Source organism: Lipotes vexillifer, unplaced genomic scaffold (genome assembly GCF_000442215.2).
Source record: "Lipotes vexillifer unplaced genomic scaffold, Lipotes_vexillifer_v1.1 scaffold184, whole genome shotgun sequence".
NCBI classification, from domain to species: Eukaryota; Metazoa; Chordata; class Mammalia; order Artiodactyla; family Lipotidae; genus Lipotes; species Lipotes vexillifer.
The window spans coordinates 1,334,496-1,356,894 of NW_006783561.1; the positions used below are offsets into that span (position 1 = coordinate 1,334,496).

General features: G+C 47.2%; 1 protein-coding gene across 1 annotated transcript in view; it reads right to left on the reverse strand.

The window, feature by feature from the left end:
* SLIT1 (slit guidance ligand 1) overlaps window positions 1-22,399 on the reverse strand; it is a 174,234-nt gene that overhangs the window by 128,849 nt on the left and 22,986 nt on the right. The window contains exons 3-4 of the mRNA XM_007456197.1: window positions 20,730-20,801; window positions 14,245-14,316 (exon numbers count right to left, since the gene is read on the reverse strand). Coding sequence (XP_007456259.1) covers window positions 14,245-14,316; window positions 20,730-20,801 — 144 coding nt within the window. The remainder of the gene's footprint in view (window positions 1-14,244; window positions 14,317-20,729; window positions 20,802-22,399) is intronic.

Here is a 22,399-nt window from a genome sequence, read left to right on the forward strand (position 1 = left end):
GAGCGGTTCCTCTGAGCACCTCCAGAACCAGACTTCCTGAGGACAAACCTTCCGTGTCTTTTTACAGATCCGACACCATTTCCAGGGCTATTCGTTGATTTTTTTGTTCCAAAATTGATTCCATAATGTGGACCAGAATCTGGGGTCTGGTAAATATTTTGTTACACAATTCACTGGAAGCACTTAGGTATGAAGCATGGCTTCCAACACTGGGGCTTAGGTGAGGGGCCTCCCAGGCTCCCACCGTCTGCCAGTTTCATGTGTCTGCAAGCAGATGAACCATCCCAAACACCATTTGGACCGGGCCTGTCCCCTGCTTACAAGTCCTGTTTGTGTCCCTGGTTAGACCACTCTGCATCTAAAAGCACCCCAAGGCCGTCAAAACCAGGCTCCCCCAGCATCTTGGGCATGCGATCCTGGCAGACGTGGAGTCAGCCCCTCCTTGAACTCTTCCAGGGATGAAGCACCGGGCAGAGCAGCCCACCCCTCAGCAGCCCACTCTTCAGGAAGCCTGCCTGATACAGAACAAAATCCACTTCCTCGTACCTTCTGCCCACTTCTGGAAGTCATGCTTCTGGAACAAATCGGTCCCTTGTCCTCATGACAGCCCTTCACATAGATTTTTAAATTACTCTCAGGGTTCCTCTGTATTTGTTTTCATCACACCAAACAGCCCAGGCCCCTGGACTCCATCTCACATGAAACAGTTTCCAGACGGCTCCCAAGGTTAGCCACCCTCCTCCAGAACATGGTTCACGTTCTCCCCGCAGCCTCCCACAATAAAACACAAATAAATAAGTAAAATACATAATTTTACACGATACAACACAAGTCCTAGTACTGAACACTGTTCTCTGGATGTGCTCAAATCAGCAGAGACTAGAACAGGCCTGTCCCCTCCCCTGGAGAGGACACTTTGCCTCTATTAGGTTAACCTAAGACTGCATTCACTCTTTTAGCCACTTTACTCCTGAGTTCTCCTCAACTTGAAGTCACAGGCTCTGAATTTCATAACAAGTGCTGCTAAATCAGGTCCCCCCGCCCCTCTTCAACGCTTTCACAGTCATCTTCATACTTATCAGCACTTCATTTCACCTCACTGATTCCCACCTAGTTCATGGAGATCTTTTTCAGTCTTACTTCTATCATCGTGAGTATGATGGCTATCCCTTTGCAGCTTTGTGCCACCTGCAAACCTCTTGAGCATCCCTTCTGTATGCGCATCCAATTCATTAATAAGAATGATAGAGCAGAGTCCAGAGAAACTAATGACTTGTCTAAGGTGTCAAAGCCAGATAGGGACAGAACCAGATCTAGAACACAAGCACCCTGGCTCCCAGTCCAGTACTCATTTCTATCACACTCTGCCAAAAAGTCTCCAGGACCCCTCAGATGGCTCTCTCTCCAGCCATCTATCATACCTACCTCCTTATTGGTCCATCCCGAGAGGCCCTGACTATAGACAGGAAAGTATGGTCAGGGCTGGATTCCTGGCAGGAAGATGGGGAAACTGCCCCCTGGCTGAAGGATCCTACTTCGTTAAATCATACCAGCTTCTTGCAGCTATAGCTCTGTGCTTCTCCAGGGAAGCCTCTGGAGTAGCCCACCCAACAGACCAGGCCAAGCAGGGCTGGAAGCGGCAAGGAGATCTAGGGGTATTCCTTCACAAGGATGCCTGGGATAAATGGAATAGAACAAGGGGGACCACAGAGATTCTGGGGATAGATCTGAACCTTGGAAAGAATCTGTACAATGGGCAGTCACTTACAGATAGCTTCAGCCCTCTTACAAACAATTCTCACAGATCTGTCCTAGAAACATGAATGCTCCCTTGAAGAATCTGCCAAAGATAATGGCCAGTTAAAGGGCTGACCCTTGGCCCACATCCTTGCTCTAAGTATAACTCTAGAGAGCATACCAAGATCACTGGGCAAACGTGCCAGGAAAACAGGTCAAGATCACTACAAGGATTCCTAATGATCCGAACTGCTCACCAAGACTAGCTGTCTTGTGAAATAGTGAACTCCCCATCACCAATGCGTTTAAGTGAAGGCTGGAGTATATTACTTTCATCCCACTTGAATCCAAAGATCTAAGCTCCCATACTCTCTTTTCTGCCGTGACAGGTCCCTTGTGATTCCAAATAAAAAGCCATCACTGGGCCCAAATAGCCAAAACAATTTTGAAAAAGAAGAGCAAAGTTGGAGGACTCACACTTCCTGATTTCAAAACATATTTAAAAGAGACAGTAATCAAAACACCGTGGTACTAGCATAAAGACAGACAAAAAGACCAATGGAATAGAATAGAAGGCCAGGAATAAACCCTTTCCCATGTGGTCAAATGATCTTTGACAAGGGTGCCAAGACCATCCAATGGTGAAAGGACAGTCTCTTCAACAACTGGTGTTCAGAAAACTGGATACCCACATGCAGAAGAATGACGGTGGGCCCTCATCTCACACCACATTTTAAAATTAGCTCAAAATAGATCAAAGACCTAAACGTAAGACCCAAAACTATAAAACTCCTGGAAGAAAAACATATGGGAAAAGTTTCATGAGATTGGACTTGGCAGTGATTTCTTGGGTATGACATAGGCAACAAAAGCACAGACAACAAAAGCAAAAATAGACAAATGGGACTATACCAAATTTTAAAACTTCTAAGCATCGAAGGACACAATCAGTAGAATGAAAAGGCAAACTGTGGAATGAGAGAAAATATTTGCAAATCATGTATCTGATAAAGAGTTAATGCCCAGAATGTTTAAAGAACACCTACAACTCAATAACCAAAAAAGAAAAAATCAAATAACCTGATTTAAAAATGGACAAAGAACCTGCCGAAAAACTTTGGGCATTTTTCCAAAGATGATATATAAATGGCCAAACAAGCATTTGAAAAGACGCCCGACATCATTAATCATCAGAGAACACAATCAAAATCACAATGACATGTTACCTCACACCCATTAGGATGATTACCATCAAAAAACCAGAAAACAGGGCTTCCCTGGTGGCGCAGTGCTTGAGAGTCCGCCTGCCGATGCAGGGCACGCGGGTTCGTGCCCCGTTTCGGGAGGATCCCGCGTGCCGCGGAGCGGCTGGGCCCGTGAGCCATGGCCGCTGAGCCTGCGCGTCCGGAGCCTGTGCTCTGCAAATGGGAGAGGCCACAACAGTGAGAGGCCCGCATAACGCAAGAAAAAAAAAAAAAAAAAAAAACCAGAAAACAGCACGTGTTGGTGAAATGGCGCAACCACTGTGGAAAACAGTATGATGATTCCTCACAAAATTAAAACCAGAACTACTATATGATCCAGTAATCCCACTTCTGGTGATACATCCACAATTGTACACTTACAAATGGTTAAAATAGTAAGTATTAGGTTATGTCTATTTTACCACAATTAAAAAAAAAAGTTATAGAGGAAAAAAAACAAAAAGAAGGTATTAAAGAGGCAACTGTCCGTTTGGCCAGGGGTGGGAGGAACTGAGGAACTGTGACAGGGAGGTAACATTTCAAACAAGCTAAGGGAGAGATGTGGGCCCATCTGTCCCTCCTGCTCAGGTGCAGACAGTGGGAGGAAGGGGAGGAGAACCCTCTGTGGCCCCCTGGCTATCACTCATTCCACTCCTCATTCTAGAAGACAGAGCCCGTCTACACCTCCTTCCAGGCCGAGATCCACACAACACTCTGTAATTGTGGGGTCCCTGCTCATGGGGCGACTGCACCCTCTCCATCTACCTGTGTCTCCCACACCCTTCAACACCTGACTTTAAACCTACCTTCCCAGAAGACTCCTGAGCAATCTCTTTCTTCTTCCTGTTTCTCTACTTTCTAGAATCTTCTATAACGAAAGGCAGTACAGCATGGTGGGTAAGAGCATGCCGTGCATTCAAAGCCTAGTTCTGCCGACAACTAGCTATGTGATCCATTTATTTAACCCCTCCATGCCTCAATTCTCCCAACTGTAAAATGGGGATAATAATGGCCTAGGACTATAACAATTAAAATGAGAAAATGCATGGAAGTTGTTTGGCACATAAGTGCTTAACAATTGTATTAAACTCTTTTTTAAAAAAATACTGGAATGATCGCTCAAGCATTTTTAAATGCCTTATTTAACTTAAAAAAAAAGAAATCTCTTATCTTTCTTTGCTTTTCTCTATTTTCCAAATGTTCGACATCATAGCAAAATTATTTATGTAATGTTTGAGATGGTTTTTAAAAATCCTCATTCCCCTAGAAGCTATTCACAGCAGCCCCCCCCTGCACGCCCCCTCTGTTCAGAATCTTCTCCATGCTTATGAATTGTTTATTCGGTACCGATTTTATCAGGCTGTAGGAGAGAACTGGCGGCTTTTCATTCCTTTGAGCCCCTGAAAAAGGTCCCCAGCAGGACACGATCCCCTGCGGATGACCCATCCACAGCTCTTGCCCCCAGCCCTCCCCCAGGCCCTGGTTTCCAACTGGCTGTCCTTATTTGTGAAGGCTCACAAAAGTGTGGTTGTGAGGCAGTGGGGGGCAGAGCCACGGCCGGGGCTGTGCTCAGGACATCCATCCATGCTGGGCAAAGTCAGCCACTCTGGCACATGGTCCGTCAATCTCAGGCTGGCTGCCCTCTTCCGCAGAGGCTCCTGGGCCGACCCAGTAGGACGCGCGCATCTTCACTAGAGCTTTGACAGCAGGCACAGATTTAATGATTGGAAAGCACTTTGAGAGCCCAGAGTGCTCCATAATTGCCAACTCATAATCCCCAAATCGCTCTCTGCACGGCAGCAAGAGGGGAAGCGTCTGCCCTTGGGAGGGCTTTGTTCCTGTGGCTCTCACACCAGAACCAAGTCGGGCAGAGACAAACAGGGGCTCTGCCCGAAGAGGGGTCCTCACCTAAGACTCAGCAAGCATGCTGGGGAGCAAGGCTTCTCAAAGTGTGAACCAGATGGGGCTTGACAATAATGCATATCCTTGGGCCCTTCCACTCCTGTTAACTCAGGGTCTCTGAAGATAGTGCCTGGGGATCTGCATTTTAAAATCCTCTAAGTAACTCCCACACTAATTTGAATACTGATGGTTTAGAGGTAGGTGCATGGGTCTGGGGTCAGGGGGACCTGAGTTCAAGTCTCAGCTCTGATCCTTATTGCCTGAGGCCTCAGCAAGTCTGACACTAGACCCACAAGATCTAGGTATTCCCTAAAAATAAAATTTTCAAGACTTTCACAGTCATATCAATTTGGCAACACCCTACATGTCCCCTGGGGGCTTTATAGTGAGCACAAGTGGATTAAAGGGGCTGAAAGTCACTCCACAGAGAAACTTGTTTGACCTCAAACTTCCCCAAACCTTCTAATCAAGGAAGCTTCTTTCTATCATTAATGTCAGAAACACCTCATAGACTTAATATCTCACAGACAAAGCTCCTGAAATTCCTTTCTGGGAAAAGGGGAGTCCAGGGAGTGAGGGATGGCATCTTAAGGCAGTTCTGGCAGGAAGAAGCACCTTTCCTCACGCTTGGGGTGAGGACGGCAAGGCGGGTGGCAAGGACGGTTCAGTTCCGCAGATCTGTTGCCTGGAGTGGACGTGGCACAAAAGCGAGGTCACCTTCCTGCTTCGGGTAACTTCCCTCGGAGGCAAGACAGATCCGTTTTTAACAGCTCTTCATTTCAGCAGAGAATGCCCCCTGCCTCTGATGGGGGCTGGGGACCAGGATGGGAAGGGAGGCTTTGTTCTTCTGACCAGTGCTGACAGTTTAATTAAACCCAGCTCGAGACAAGGTCAGTGGGGTCAGGCATTCTTCAACAGGGCTCCAGCAGAATATAACACCCCCACCTCTCCAGCCACTGAGGCCCCGGTAATGAATTATCCTGGTCCTTACAGCAGGGATATAAATAAGGGGGAATCAATGCCCTCGGCTGCCCTTAATCACCACCCCCACCCCTTCCAGGCCCAGCAGAGACACAAAAGGTCAATCTTGTCAGGGCACATATTGGTTTCAAGGCTAAAAAGAAACCCAGAGGAACTGGGTTTCCAGAAGCAGCTTCTGGACTAGGAAGGGAATGCAACCAGCAAGAGGCGGGATTGCAAGGCAGCGGGAGAGACTCCTCCCCAAACCTGGGAGGACAGAGCACAGGTGGCTGACACTCACGGTGCTCCCCACCCAAATGTGGGTGAAGCGTCGGTTTTGCTGCTATAAGAGAAGGAGGCAGGTTCAAATTTGTCCCTCTAACCCTAGCCACAACCCCTATGTGCATCTGCAAAACAACATCTCCACACCCTCTCATGGGTGGCTATCAGGTGATGAAGCTGATCTTCAACCCAGGTCACCTGCCACCGGGATATAACCACCCCAGGCAGGAGATACGGGTCCAGCCAGTCAATCATTTCCCCCACACACACTCCAAACTGTTGGTAGGTCAGAGGATACAGACTACTTTCAGAGAGCACTAGTGATAAACCCTCACCTCCTGCAGAGACAGCGCCCCACCTAGCCGTCTTACACAGCCATCAAGTGTTCTCAGCACCGACCACAGTGCCTGGCTCATAGGAGGCCCTCTAAATGTAAATGTTGGGTGAGTGGGTGCGTGGTTGGATGGGCAGGCAGATATGGAAGGTGAGAGGGGAGTTGGATGTGGTGAGGGGAGGATAAGGGAGGGTGGGTGAGGCATGGGGGGATAGACGGGTGTATGGTAGGTTTATGGGTATGTTGGTAGATGCCTAAGTGGGGGGTGAATGGGTGGGCTTGGTGGGCAAATGAGTAAAAGACTGGAGGGGCAGGCAGATGGATAGGTGGGTAGGAAGGTGTTAGATGGGAGGACCAGTGGCAGGAGATGGAGGATGGAGGGATGGGCAGATTGATTGATGGGTTGGTAGATGGGTAAATGGGAGCACAGATGAGAGGGAGACTGGCTGGGTGGTGGGTAGATGATAGGTAGATGGGTGTAGGAGGTGGGCAGAGGGTCGACGGCTGGGAGGGGGTGGATGATATGGAAGGATGAGCTTTAGCATCAGACAGACCAGGGTTCAAATTCACCTCAACCCCTTGAGCAGGTCACAAATCCTCTGAGCTTGAATTTCTTCATCTGTAAACGGGAAAAATTCACTGATTTCCTGAGCATCTATTATGCGCTACCGAGCTTACACCTGACCTGAGAGGGAGTTACGCCTCTCTTGAATCCCCACGAAAGGCTGTGAGGCAGACATTATTATCTTTATCTGATAGAAGAACAAACAGGCTCGACGGGGGTCAAGGAAGTGGCCCAACATCATTTACCTAGTGTTCATTTTAACTCAGACAACAAAGGTTTTCCTGTGCATATAAAAACTGCGAGGTCTCCTACCATAAAAATATTATACTCTTTTTATCCAACACCTGGGAAATATAAAAAAGAAAAAGCCACACAGAGATAACCCCTGTTGGCATTTTGTAGTCATTTTCCTGTGCATGCTTTAGAGTGATTTGTTTAGTGACCATATTGTCAAAACAATTTTGCATCCTGGCTTTGGTATCACAAACATTTATCTGTGTTACTTTAAGTCTTTCATAAAGGCCATTTTTGATGATGATATAAATATTCCATCAAGTGTATATACCAAAATTTACTTAACCATTCCCCCAAGGTTGGACATTTCAGTTGTTCTATAGAGTTTTCAATATTCTATATTTCAACATTCTAAATTATGCTGCAATGAACATGTTTGTGGTCATATTTTATTGACTTTAGGGTCAATCCCCAAACGTGAGATTTCTAGGTCAAGGTTTAAGCCCATTTTCAGACTTCTTATGGTCACTTGAAGGCCTGGTGTCTATCTCCAACCCTATTACCAAACTGCTCTGTGGTCCAGGCCAAATCGCCTCTCTGGGCCACACGTCCCAAACGTGGAAAGAAATGGACTAACCTAACACGTGGAGAAACATTGGTGAGGAATAACCAGCAAGAGGATTTCAACTGCCAAAGCTACACAGGCAAAATCAGTTGAAACGTGGGCCACACCACCTGATGTGCTTTGTGACCACACCTTACCCTGCACATTTGGTCTCTCTCAAACTTGTTTTCATGCTGATTTAACATACAGCCTCTGGTGAAAAAAAAAAAAAAAAAAAAAAAAAAAATCCATGATTTGCTCCAGGTGGGAAGTATTAGTAACGGATCCCTCAAAGCAGAAGAAAGGTCAACAGATGAGAGGCCAGAAACGCCAAGCCCTGCATCGTCTCTTACCCCCCTCCTGAGGGTAGGCCCCAGAGTGTGACTGCACCAGGAGGTCCCATAGCCGCCAGCACAGCTCCTTGGCCCAGAAGTGAACTCCTGACCAAGCATGGGCCAACCAGAATCCTTCCCCAGAAATCTGGGCTGGGACTGGAGACTCGAGGAGATCTGAGCTCCAAGGCCACAGGAAGTAGGAGGGGAGTGAGCACGGTGGCCAACCAAAGTCATGGTGGAACTGAGATGTTGCTGGTAAACCCAAGACACTGGTTTGCAGGGAGGAGTGGGACAACAAGGTAGACAATCAGAAAGAACTAGAAACATCCCTCACACCCTTAGTCCCAGCTGTGCCTCACTTCCTGTCATGGGAGCCCATGAGTCTGCTGCTTGTGCCTTTATACTACCCAGCCCACCGCAACTCACCCGCCTGCAGGGGTCCTGTTTCTGGAACCAGGAGTGCCCGAGAGCTCCTCAGCCAGACCACTGGGAGAGTTACGAGAGATGTTTTGGAATGCCAGATGCTCAGGTCGATGGATTGGGGGTGGAGGGAAGGTAAAGAATATTAGCGGGGCTTCCCTGGTGGCGCAGTGGTTGAGAGTCCACCTGCTGATGCAGGGGACGCGGGTTCGTGCTCCGGTCCGGGAGGATCCCACATGCCGCGGAGCGGCTGGGCCCGTGAGCCATGGCTGCTGAGCCTGCGCGTCCGGAGCCTGTGCTCCGCAACGGGAGAGGCCACAACAGGGAGAGGCCCGCGTACCGCAAAAAAAAGAAAAAAAAAAAAAAGAATATTAGCAAATAAGTCTTTAAGCACTTACTCCTGTACCCTTCCCTATAACCATCACCAAGGTGAAACATTCAGGGCCCAGACAACAGGGACAAACAACCAGATCAATAAAAAGGTTTATTTAATCATTTCCCCCCAGAATGTGCCCTTTTTGAGATGACCTGAACTGGAGAGGCATCAGGAAGTACTGCCCCTGGTCATGAATTCAAGTTCTAGGCTGACATAAGCGGGGCACGCTGCACAGGACCCCTCCCCAAAGTCCCATCAGCTTGCACTCCTATGCTTAGAGGTAGGCTTAAGAAATAACAAGAGGAAACAAAAAGACAACCTACGGACTGGGAGAAAATATTTGCAAACGATGCTACTGAAAGAGATTAATTTCCAAAATATACAAACAGTTCATACAGCTTAATATCAAAAAAACAACACACCCAATCAAAAAATGGGCAGAAGACCTAAATAGACATTTCTCCAAAGAAGACATACAGATGGCTAACAGGCACATGAAAAGATGCTCAATATTGCTAATATTAGAGAAATGCAAATCAGCACTACAATGAGATATCACCTCACACCAGTTGGAACAGCCGTCATTAAAAAGTCTACAAATAATAAATGCTGGAGAGGGTGTGGAGAAAAAGGAAGCTTCCTACACTGTTGGTGGGAATATAAATTGGTGCAGTCACTATGGAGAACAGTATGGAGGTTCCTTAAAAAACTGAAAATAGAGCTACCATATGATCCAGCAATCCCACTCCTCGGAATATATCCAGAGAAAGCTCTAATTCCAAAAGATACATGCATCCCAATGTTCATAGCAGCACTATTTACAATAGCCAAGACATGGAAGCAACCTAAATGTCCATCAACAGATGAATGGATAAAGAAGATGTGGTATACACATACACACACACACACACACACACACACACACACAAAATGGAATTATCCCTCAGCATAAAAAAGAATGAAATAATGCCATTTGCAACAACATGGATGGACCTAGAGATTATCATATTAAGTGAAGTCAGACAAAGAAAGACAAATATCCTATCATACCACTTACATGTGGAATCTAAAATATATGATATAAATGAACTTATTTACAAAACAGAAATAGACTCACAGACAAATAGGGAACAAACTTATGGTGACCAAAAGGGAGAGCAAGGGGTAGGAGGAGAGATAAACAAGGATTTGGGGATTAACATATGCACACTACTATATATAAAATAGATAAACAACAGGACCTTCTATATTCAATATCCTGTGATAAACCATAACGGAAAAGAACATGAAAAAGAATGTGTGTGTGTGTATGTATATATATATGGATAACTGAATCGCTTTGCTATACAGTAGAAATTAACACATTGTAAATCAACTATATTGATACTTCAATTTTCTTTAATCGTTAAATTAATAAAAAAGAGGAGAGCTAAAGAAAATAGTCTCCCTTCACCCAGACCCAGCTATGCTCCTGGATAAGGAAAGGCTTAGAGTTAGGGGCCAGATGCCTGGGAAGAAAAGGCAGTAAGTGTTAGAGAAAGATTCTGGCTATAGAGCCTAGAAATACTCCTTTGCCCTTGGAGCCAAAGGGCAACCAAGCCTTCCATCAGGGGCAGGGGCGGTCCTTCCCCTAGAAGTCCCTCTGGTGACTGCCAACTGGCCCTGTCCCCAAGGCAGCCAGCCCTGGGCCACCGGGGTGAAAACATCCAACGTTTCTGGAGGCTGCTGCCTGCCCTGGATCCCAGCCCCGTAGGGTGCCAGGAGTAGGAGTCAGGCAGACTCCTGTCCCCTTCAATCGCTCTTCCACTCCTTGAATAGAGCTCCTTGTGCCAGCCTTTGGCTACAGAATCTGGGTATTTAAAATTCATTAAATCGCAGAAGTCCTTTTCTCCAGGACTCCTCTTAAAATATAAAGCCATGAAGAGCACTGGGCAGGGTGTCCAAAGGGGCTTCATTACTGGCCCTGTGGAGGTCGCTTCACCTCTCCAACCTTGACGTTCGTCAGCAGTAAAACCAGAGACACTGTCTGCCCCACAGGGTCACAGGAGTCAGACGAGACAGCGTGCACAGGACGACCAGCTCCACTGCAGGGCCCTTCACTCACCCACACGTCAGGGACACAAGGAACGTCTGCTGCAGGCTGTCCTGGATACTGTACGTGCTCAATCTCAATTCAGCCTCAGGAGAGCCTAACAGTGCACAGGTAAGAAAAACTCCACCTGAGTTACACCATGAAAAACCCAGGACTATCTAACGCTTGACTTCCTACTCCCCTGGGCTACCTCCCATTCCACTAGGGATCCTGGTTCCCCAGACACCAGCCAAGAAGGCAGCCACACTGGCCACACGGTATCACCGCTCTCAGGAGGGGGCCCAGGGACATGCAGGCACTGATGCCCCTGATGAAAGGTAGACTCAAGTGCTGGAGGGAGAGAGAGACCCCTGCAGAGCTGTCCTCTCCCCTTCAGCCCCACGAGCTGGTGGAGGTTATGGCAAAAGATGCTGGCCCCTCAAACTGTGAATAGAGCTGGAGGTGACTGCAAGCAAAAGCCGGGAGGTTTGTGGATTTAGATTCACATGACAGGGTCTTGGATATTTTTAAATAAATGAGGGATAGATGGAAACAACCTATGTGTCCATCAACAGAAGAATGGATAAAGAAGATGAGAAATATATATATATATATAATATATTATATAAATTATATATTATATATTTATATACATAATATATATTTATATATTGTATATAATATATATTATATAAAAGTATTTATTATAAATATATATATAAAATATACAGTGGAATATAATTCAGCCATGAGAAAGAAGAAAATCCTGCCATTTGTGACAACATGGGTGGACCCTGAAGGATTATGTTAAGTGAAATAAGCCAAAGACCAATACTGCATGGTATCACTTATATGAGGAATCTAAAAAAAAGTCAAACTCATAGAAACAGACAGTAGAAAAGAGGTTGCCAGAGGCTGTGGGATGGGGAAATAGAGAGGTTGGTAACAGAGTATAATCTAACATATAACATGATGACTATTGTTGATAACACATGCTTAATACAACTGAAATTTGCTAAGAGAGTAGAACTTAACTGTGCTCAAAAAAAAGAAGATAAATATGCGAGGTGATGGATACGTTAATGAACGTGGCAGGGGATCCTTTCACACTGTGTATGTATATCAAATCATCACAGTGTACACTTTAAGTATATTTCAATTTTATTTGCCAATTATACCTTAGTAAAGCTGAAATTTAAATACAAATTTAAAATTTTTTTTAAATAAAATAAATGAAGGAGGATCAAAGCAGTGCCCAGAGCTTAACAGCAACTAGGCACATGTTCCAAACCCTGGATGGTGAAGGGCATCAATGTGCTGAAGGGAAGGGAACCCAAGCAGGCAAATAATGCTGGGAGAGTGGGGGCCAAAGCTTGAAAGGCTAAGAGGGCTTAAGAGAAGGAAAAAGAAAAGTACAGAAGGAGATCAAGAGAAAAAATGTTCAGGATGAATTTTTGCAGAGAGGCAGAGCTGTGATAACCGCTGCAAGAGCCAGCTCCGAGAAAAGGCAGGGCGGAGAAAACAGGAGCTGCTGGGGCCAAGTCAGGACAAAGCCAGCTGCCAGCACGGGACCAGTAACAGCATGGACCTCGTGGACCAGCACTGGCCCGCAGGTTAAAGGGATGTTAGGGTGGCTGCACCTGCTAGGAAGGGTCTTGTGCCTTCAGCAATCAAGGAAGAAAAGTAAGGCACTCACTGTGTGTGCCTGGCACCAGAAGGCCAACCTACCAGTTGTAGGAGGACTGACAGAGAAGCGCCAGCACAAGCCCAGGGGTAGCAAAGACCAGCAAAAGGGATCATCACTGAGGGATCATCTCCACTTCTAGGGAGAGGCCTCCAGGCCAGGAGGAGGAAACAGGAAGAGACTGGAGAGACCATTTGGACAAACTGAAAATTAGAGCTCCGCCCTAAGGACAAAAACTGGAAGGCAGGATCAATGAGAAATTCTGGAGCTGCCTGCAGACCACTGGGCTTATCAAGAGGTGGCAATCATGACAGAGGTGGAAAGAACTAGCCATGTTTAATCAGAGGGGAAGAGATCAAGCTCCAGACTCCACAGGCACGCCTCTCAGCACTCAGGTAGCCCCATGGTGCTGACTCCCACCCAGCCCCCACCCTTCAGTCCTACCTGCACCACCCACTGCACCTCCGGACTCAGCTGCACCTCCACCTAGGAGGTGTCCTATACGCTTCTTTAGGGAAGAACCGGCAGCCTCAGCATCTCACACTGTGCTTTGCTGGGCATGCAGAAGGTCCCAACCAATGTTTTTTCAGGTTGTTAATGACGACTAAACCTCCCAACTCAAAATTCAAAAACCTGACAGCCCTTCAAAAATTGAACAAGAGTATTGTACATGGTTGTTCTAGGTACTTAAAGAAAGCAAAGCTAGAGAAATCATAAATTATTAGAAAGCAGATTTAGGGCTCAAAGTTAAGAAAATGTTTCTAATATGCACATCTGTCCAACAATGGAATTGGTTGCCCAAGGAGGTGGTGAACTCCCCATCACGAGAAGTAGCCAAGCAAAGATTAAAAGACCATACATACGCTAAGGAGCTGCAGAAGAGAGTCCTCAGGTAATCTCTAAGGTCCTGTCCTGCCCAAGATCCCACAAAATGAAATGTACAGGAGAACAATTACAGACATATCTCGTAAATCATGGAGCAGCAGAATTGGCCACTACCTTTTAAACTTGAAAGAAGTACATTTACAGCAAATACAAGTATGACTTTATGCCATGGTTAATAAGCTCACAGACCTCATTACTCTGAGTTGAAAACAGAAACAGATCCAAGAAGGGCTTATGTGAATGAATATTCCACCCAAGGCAGGTTACCAAAGGCAGCGAGAGATGCATGAGTACGGTCCTCCCCATAAAGTCTGCCATCATGGCTGACAAGCTTGCCCACCCCTAGGACATTCCCATACCACACTGTCAGGGGCAGCACACAGAATTGAATAGACTGCCAATTCTGTCAAGTGCTTGCCATGAAGAAAGGCCCCGCAAAGCACTTTCCTACAGTAAGCTGGCCTTTGATGCCCTGAACGATGCCTGCCAGGTGAGGAGCACAGGGGTCATGGCCATGGGAGAGTCCAGGCCCCACTGACCACACACTGCCCCCTCAACCGGGTGAGGGATATGACCACAGAGAGAGCTTTCTTCCATGAAGCGTCACTCACAGCCTCGACAGAGCCTGGTTATTCTGGAACAGCAGTTCTGGTAACGCGTACAGCTGGTTCCGGTTGAGTCGTCTAAAAAAGAGAAGAGAGGAGGAGTTGGAGCTGGCCGAGCTGGCCGGGAAATCCAAGGGACTTTTCAGAAAGCACTGGATTCAGAGTCAGAGGGCCCAGGGCTCAAATCCTAACATGTCACTGTGTAACCCCAGAGAATCCCCTTCTCGGAGCCTCCGTTTCTTCATCTATAAAGTGGGAATTCCGCCATCCAACCCTTGGGGAGGACAAGAATAGAACATCGGGCTTCCCTGGTGGCACAGTGGTTGGGAGTCCGCCTGCCGATGGAGGGGACGCGGGTTCGTGCCCCGGTCCAGGAGGATCCCACGTGCCGCGGAGCTGCTGGGCCTGTGAGCCATGGCCGCGGAGCCTGTGCTCCACAGCGGGAGAGGCCACAAGAGTGAGAGGCCCGTGTACCGCAAAAAAAAAAAAAAAAAAAAAAAAAAAAAAAAGAATAGAACATCTCTGAAAGCTCCTCAACCAAGGACCTGACATGTAGTGGGCAGTCAGTAAACAGAGCCTCTTTCCTTCCGTTAAGCCCTCCCATACCCATCATCATCATCACTTTACATGTGCAAGGCCCCGTGTAATTAATCAGGCACTGATTCAAATATTATCTCAGTTTGTGAGCTGGATACCTGACTACCCTTGAAAAGTGAGATACACCCTAATGGGATAGGACTGGCCACGGGGTTCTGATTCTTTATTGCTTTCATTCACATTTGGCTCAGTGGTGACTCAACTTTTTTATTGTCTGCTTTAGGTCTTTCTTCAGAATGAAAATACCTTTATTGATTTTTTTATTTATGAAAATGCATGCTTAATATTTTTAAAAGCCTCACATAATAGAAGAAAAGGCATTCAGCCACCTGCATTTTCCTCACACAACAATTTGTGAATGTCTTTCCATGCCAAACAGAGGATGACACTTTTAATCATTTTATTTTTAGTCTGCCCATCATTTAAAAAAAATTTTTTTTATTTTTTATTAGAGTATAATTGCTTTACAACGTTGTGTTAGTTTCTGCGGTACAATGAAGTGAATCAGCTATATGTATACCTATATCTCCTCTCTCTTGGACCTCACTGCCCCCCACATCCCACCCCTCTAGGTCGTCACAGAGCACTGAGCTGAGCTCCCTGTGCTATACCACAGGTTCCCACTAGCTATCTATTTCACACTTGATGGTGTATTTATGTCAAACTTAATCTCCCAATTCATGCCACCCTCCCAATTCCTCTATTGGTGGACAGACAACTATTCAGTATTATAGACACAGGCAGGAGTGAGAAGTCTGGTTCTGGAATGTGGCCTGAAAAGACAACGCAGAAAGGACTCAGACTTGTCCCAGGAAGGCAGTGAAGTTTAACCAGACTCATCTTGCCACCTTAGGCAACCAATTCTCTGACACTGAAGTGTAGCACTCCAGCCCAACTGGGGTGGGGGGCAGTGACACCTATAAAGTATGGAACCTTAGTAATCACACTGTGTCTACGGACCACCTGCAGGGACATCACCAGGGAGGTGGTAAGAGCTGCACTATCCCAGGCTACCCCAGAGCTGTTGACTCAGGATCTGCATCTCAACCAGGTCCCCAAGTGATCTGGGTGTGCGTCAAGGCTGGAGAAGCACTAGTGTAAAATGCAGCCCCTGCCCTCCAGTCTACCGTATACATTTTTTTTTAATTTTTATTTATTTTATTTTTGGCTGTGTTGGGTCTTCATTGCTGTGCACGGGCTTCTCATTGCGGTGGCTTCTCTTGTTGTGGAGCATGGGCTCTAAGCACGCAGGCTTCAGTAGTTGTGACACATGGGCTCAGTGGTTGTGGCTTGCAGGCTCTAGAGCGTAGGCCCAGTAGTTGTGGTGCATGGGCTTAGTTGCTCCGCGGCATGTGGGATCTTCCTGGACCAGGGCTCGAAACTGTGTCCCCTGCATTGGGCAGGCAGATTCTTAACCACTGTGCCACCAGGGAAGTCCCTCTGGTCCACTCTTGTGTCACAGAGCCCACCACAGTGCCTGGCACATAGTAGGCGTGCAACACATTTATTTGCCAAATGAATACATGACATTGGCTGAGCTCAGCTAGAGGCACAAGAGAGGTTTGGGTAAAGCTTTGGGGGGTCTAAGAAGATGCCCCCACATACGGGGGCTGTCAGAGGGCTATCTTTTTTTTAAAAAAATAAGCTGATCTTTAGATATGTAACCAATTTTCTTTCTTTCTTAAAAAATATTTTATTTATTTATTTATTTGCTTACTTATTTTGTCTGCGCCGGGTCTTAATTGCAGCATGCGGGATCTTTAGTTGCAGCATTCGGACTCCTCAGCTGTGGAATGCAAACTCTTAGTTGCGGCAGGCATGAGGGATCTAATTCCCCGACCAGGGATTGAACCTAGGCCACCTGCATTGGGAGCATGGAGTCTTACCCACTGGGCCACCAGGGAAGTCACCATCAGAGGGCTATCTTTGATGAGAAGGTGAGGTTTTGAAAGTAAAACTGGCAAAGTAGATTGGGAGCAGATCCTGTCTGGCCTTGAGGGCCAGGCTAAGGGGTCTGAATTTTTTTTTTGACTTTATTCTATAAATTTATTTATTTATTTATGGCTACGTTGGGTCTTCACTGCTGGGCACAGGCCTTCTCTAGTTGTGGTGAATGGGGGCTACTCTTTGCTGCAGTGTGTGGGTTTCTCATCGCAGTGGCTTCTCTTGCTGTGGAGCACAGGCTCTAGGCACACGGGCTTCAGTAGTTGTGGCACACAGGCTCAGTAGTTGTGGCACACGGGCTTAGCTGCTCCGCGGCATGTGAGATCTTCCTGGACCAGGGCTCGAACTCATGTCCCCTGCATTGGCAGGCGGATTCTTAACCACTGTGCCACCAGGGAAGCCCTACCGTATACTTTGAATTTCTCACAACCATCTCCTTTAACAGTTCTAGAGGATGATAAACCAACTGGAAAAAAGCTTTCTTTTGCTGGGAGGGAGGAAGAAATATAATTCGATGTAGCCAGTAGTAACTGGTCTGTGGTTACCTCCTAGGAGGTCACTTTTCATCTGATATGTGAGAAAGGTACCATTTTCTAACACGGTACAATTAGGGTTGCAATTTTAGACAAGCTGTGAGAAGTTTACTCTAAAGGGCAGGCTCCTAGGGAAACACATCACTGCCTCAGAAAAAAAGGGACCACCGATGTACTCTTAAAGCAACAGGAGTAGATATCAGATCGCTCCAAGTTCCTTAACCCCGTCTAATAAATTAATCCTGTATTTACACTGCCTGGAAATCACTGGGTTTTGTTTTGTTTTGTTTTCCCCCAAGACCTTCTCATTTTTCTGGCTTTAATTTCTGAAAAACACTTAAGAGGAAAAGGGATTCAATAGCTAGTTTAAAGTAGAAAATCAAAGGAGGGACCCAGTGTGGTGAGGGACCTACAGGAAGCTAAGAATAATGACAACAGTAATGAGTCCCAACTAGCCTTACCTTACTCTGTGCCAGGCACCAGAATAAATGCGTTATAGGCATTATCTCACCATCAGAGGGAAAGCAGAATGAAAAGGTGGGTTTCTCTCTCTTGAGTACGAAGCATCACGGTCATGCACATACCCTCCCATCTCCTCCCAGAAACAACCCCAGGGGGACGGTTTGACCACCACCATCTCACCAAGTGGCTGGGCTCTCAGTTCTCAGAATATGTTTGTAGACTTCGTTGAGCTGTCTCTTTGATAGCTGAGGGGACTGGGATGCCCAGAGATCAGTGGCTCACCTAACTCACCACCAAGTGGGAGAGGTGGGTTCCCCGTCTCCCACCTCGGCAGCCTCCACGTTACACAGTCACCCTCAGCCGACCAAGGGTGACCAAGCGCCCCGCCCCCCAACATCAGACAACCGATGCCTGTGACCCACCAATCCTCACGGCCAGCAGCACCGCATACTTCTGCTTCTGCGCTTGAGTCTGTAACTGCGCACAAGAACCAATCATGTCTGTTCCCAAGCTGTTTATGCCAGAGGTACTTATAATTATATAATTGAGCTGACGACTACCTAAATGAATGAAATATCAATACTAGCATGAAAAGAGAGAGTCATCTCTACAAAAACTGGTTGAATGCCTTGGTAAGAGTCAATAAAAGGAAAGTTGTTAATTAAAGAGTTGTTGAATTAAGTAAAAGACTGGGCGGCAGGGGGCGAGCAGGGGAGTCATATAAAAGAAATTCAGAATTCTCCTGCCAGATTGCTTCCAAGGGCTTTCTAAGAATCTCATTCCACCTTAAAGAAACCAAAACCAAAAATCGTAAGCAGGGTATATGTGTGTGGTTTAGGCGAGGAAAATAATACAGAACTCCAATCAGCATCTCACACTAAAAAGTAAGACCTTGGCCAAAAAAATAAACAAAAACGGGGGCGGGGAGGGTCAGTAAATGCACATTATATATTTTAACATAAAATGAAATGTTTAGAGTATGTATGGGTTTTATGACTCCCCACTTTATCCAACTTTTATGATTAACTGATCCACCATTGGCCTCTGACAAGTCAGAGGAGAGGGCCATCTACGGCCAGCACTGGACGTCCCCAGGGACAGAGCAATCACACACCCCAGTAACTGCCCACCACACAGTTGCTGGTGACCCACCCCGGAAGAAAGGAACTGGAAAAGGACAGAAGGGACAAAGTCTGCAGTGACACATTATGACTCAAAAAGAAGGACCATGCCCAGCCTTGGGTGGCAGCAGCAGATGTGACATGGGCCACCAGTCATGTCTAGACTCCCTCCCGCCTTTTCTCCTTCCCCAGGGCATGGCAGCCACGGAGCTGGAGCCGGAATGGGTTAGGACCAAATCAGCCCCTCATAACCAGGTCATGAACGTGTATTTTGTTCTGAGCCTTTTAAAGAAAACTAACACAGGATGAATTATCTGTTCTAGCTTTGGGCTCCTTATGGCTACATTTTAGGACTGGATGAGGAAAAGTTCAACTTGGTTTTTCTCCAGGCAGCAGGAAGGCAATGAGACAACCATATTCTTTCCATTTATTTAATACCTTATTTTCTCTGAAGTAAAAGAGAAAAGTAAGGTATTAGGTTACAGCCATTAAGAGCTCGGGCTCCGGAGGCAAAATGATCTGGGTTCTAACCCCCGTTTCTGCACTTAACCATTTAATAATCATCTCATAAGGCAAGTGCCTTAACTTCTGTGCACCTCCACTTCTCATCTGTAAGATACCACTGACCACAGTGTTGTTTTAAGGATTAAATGAGATATTAGAGGACAAAGCACTTATCTTGCTGCCTGGCATAGAGTAAGGCAATCAATAATAGCTATAATTATCATCATAAACTCATTGGAAAAAAATCCACAAAAAAAGAAAAGAATAAAGTTGACTGTTATCCCACCACTCCAGGTGATGAGAGTTAATAGTCTCAATTATTTTCTTCCTCCTGTATTCTGTCCATATACAAGTTGACTTTATTTACACAAATGTAAATGTGTAAATAAAATCCTGCCTTTCATTTATTAAAATCCTGCCTAGTATAAATGTACTTCCTGCCTTTTCCACTTAATGTGATATTGTAGACACATTCCTATGGCCTTAATAGTTCTTCAGAAATGTGATTTTATATCTTATATCTCCACCCGAATGGGTGTTTCCAATTTTTTTGTTGTATTTAAATAATGTGCAATGAAGATCCTGATATATAAATTTTTAGCCATGTCTCTGATTATTTCCTTAAAATCAAATGGACTTTCGGGTTCAAAAGGCAGGAACTTTAGAACTCTTGACACCTACAGCCAAACCAAAGCAGAAAAATGAAGCCGGTGACCACCATGAATGTGAGTGGCCATCACCCACCTCACCCATACTACCTTCTTTTTTTTTTTTTTTTTTCATTATTGCCAATCTGAAATCTGGCAAAAACTGATTAAGACCTATTTTCAAACTCAAAAGCCCCCTAAGGAACAAATGATGCAAATCAGAAAACAACACCTTCAGTTCTGTGTTATGGCCTCAAGCACCCAAGACACTGCTCCTAAGGGCTTCCCTGTGGTTGGTCCCCCGGGCACACTAGTGCCTCCTTTAAAGCCACACAAATCAATAACAGTGGTTATGCCTGGAGTATAAGATTACAGGAATAAATTTCACTTCCTCTGTACTGTGTGGATTTTTTGCCATGATGCGTTCTCAGGGGAAAACAACAAGGATAGCTGTGTTTAGAATATGCAGTGAGGACACCTCCAGCTGTCTCCCATCATCTCACGATGACGCTGCGACCCCTTCCACGGCTACAGCTGCCCCTGGCCCCCATTAGCAGGCAGGAGTCAGGCTGGGCGTGCAGTCCTGTCCCTGAGCACCCACTCCTGCCACCAGGCTCAGCCTCTCGAGTCCACTCGGCGCCAGTCCCCACCGCCCTCCTGAGCCTGTGCCCACAGATACTCACAGCCGCTCCAGTTCCTTCATGTCGTCGAAAGCCCCGCGTTCCACCACTCCAATCTGGTTCTCCATCAGCTGCCTGGGGAAGGAAAGAGACAAGAACAGCTCCGGGACGGTGGACAAGGACTCCTAGAGACACAGCTGGCACAGGGAGTGAAACAGGAGCAATGACCGAGACGCACACAGATCCAAGCCCTGGCCTGAGCCAACAAAACTTCCTCACAGCTTTGCAAATTCCCGACACAGGCTCTTCAACACACCCAGCTCCAGCAGCAAGATGTGCTTCCGGCCCTACCCCATGCTGACGCTCTGAAGCTGCCTGCATGGCAGAAGGCCACGGGCCACCAGAGCACCAGGCCATCGCTCCAAAGGCATGCTCGGGGAAGCCTGCACCCAGGCAGTGCGGGCTGGCACTGTGCTACTGGCGCACGTGCCCTTCTCTGGCCCAGAGCGCGCATGTCTGGGGGGCAGAGCCGGGGAGATTGGCCAGTAGCGGGGGGGAGAGGAGCATGTACCAACTGGGCCCAGCCCACACGTGCGGCAAACACACTCTGCAGTTGGCAGACAACACCCCCGCTGCTTGCTCCCCCGCTCCACCTGGCCACATCTGCTGCCAACTGAACCACCTGGCTCTGGGGGACTCTGCCCCTCCTTACCACCAACGCGCCCTGAAACCCAGAACATCCAGCTGGCAGGGCAGCACTCACCGGCAGATCACTTGCTGCATGGTAATTTTTGAGCTCATCAAGTATGTCTTTTTCCCGTGTTTTCCCCTCCCTACTCTCAAGCAGGTGGCTTATGTGCTCCCGCAAGGGCCTCAAATGAAGTTTGGGGCTGGGCAGGGGGCAGAAGCTGCCACCAGACACTTCTCTTCCTCTGCTTTGTTTCCAAAACCACTGTGCTGTTGAGGAGCTTATGCTGGGTGGTGTGGGGGGAAGGGTAACACCAGGCAGGAGGCAGGGCTTCCCCAGACTCAGAAGAGATTCCTCAGCCTGGGAAGGGTTCCGAAGTCAGTGGTTCCGGAGACGCAGAGACCCCTTCCCCAGCGCCTGACAGTTACAGTCCCGCAGAGGATCGACCACAGGGTCACCAGCTCCTCCAAAGACCTTCCGAGCTGCAAAGTCCACAGTTCTGAAAGAACTGAGGCCCCAGGACCCCTGCATTACCCTGGGAGTAGGGAATGAGGGACCCTATGACTGTCTGCTAATGAATTTCCTGCCAGCCAGGTGGGATGTGGGCTCTAAGTCGAAAATGATGTAGAGAAAATTTAAAAATGCCCTTCTTCCCTGCACACCTGAGTTGGTGGGCTGAGACACCCTCACATCAGAATGCACGCACGTAGGGGTGTCTCTGCACCCCAAGATCAACAGAGCAGGAGCGGGTGAAGGGATCCACCCCTTCCCCTTGCTCCTCAGCCCTGCACAGCCTGACAAGGCAGGTGCCATGGATGACCCCTTTGCTGGCTGGTGGCCACCCTGACAAAGTCATGCCTGCCACCTCCAATGTCGGCCACTATCAGGCACCTGAGGGGAGTCACCTCTGTCCTCAACGGCTCCCAGTCACTTCCTCCTCAAGTCAGGGGGTCTGTGGTCTTGCTGGGAAGTCTTTCTGGGGCACAAGTTCAAAAGAGCTGCGGAGACTGTTATAGACTGAATTGGGTCATCCCCCCCCCCCCCC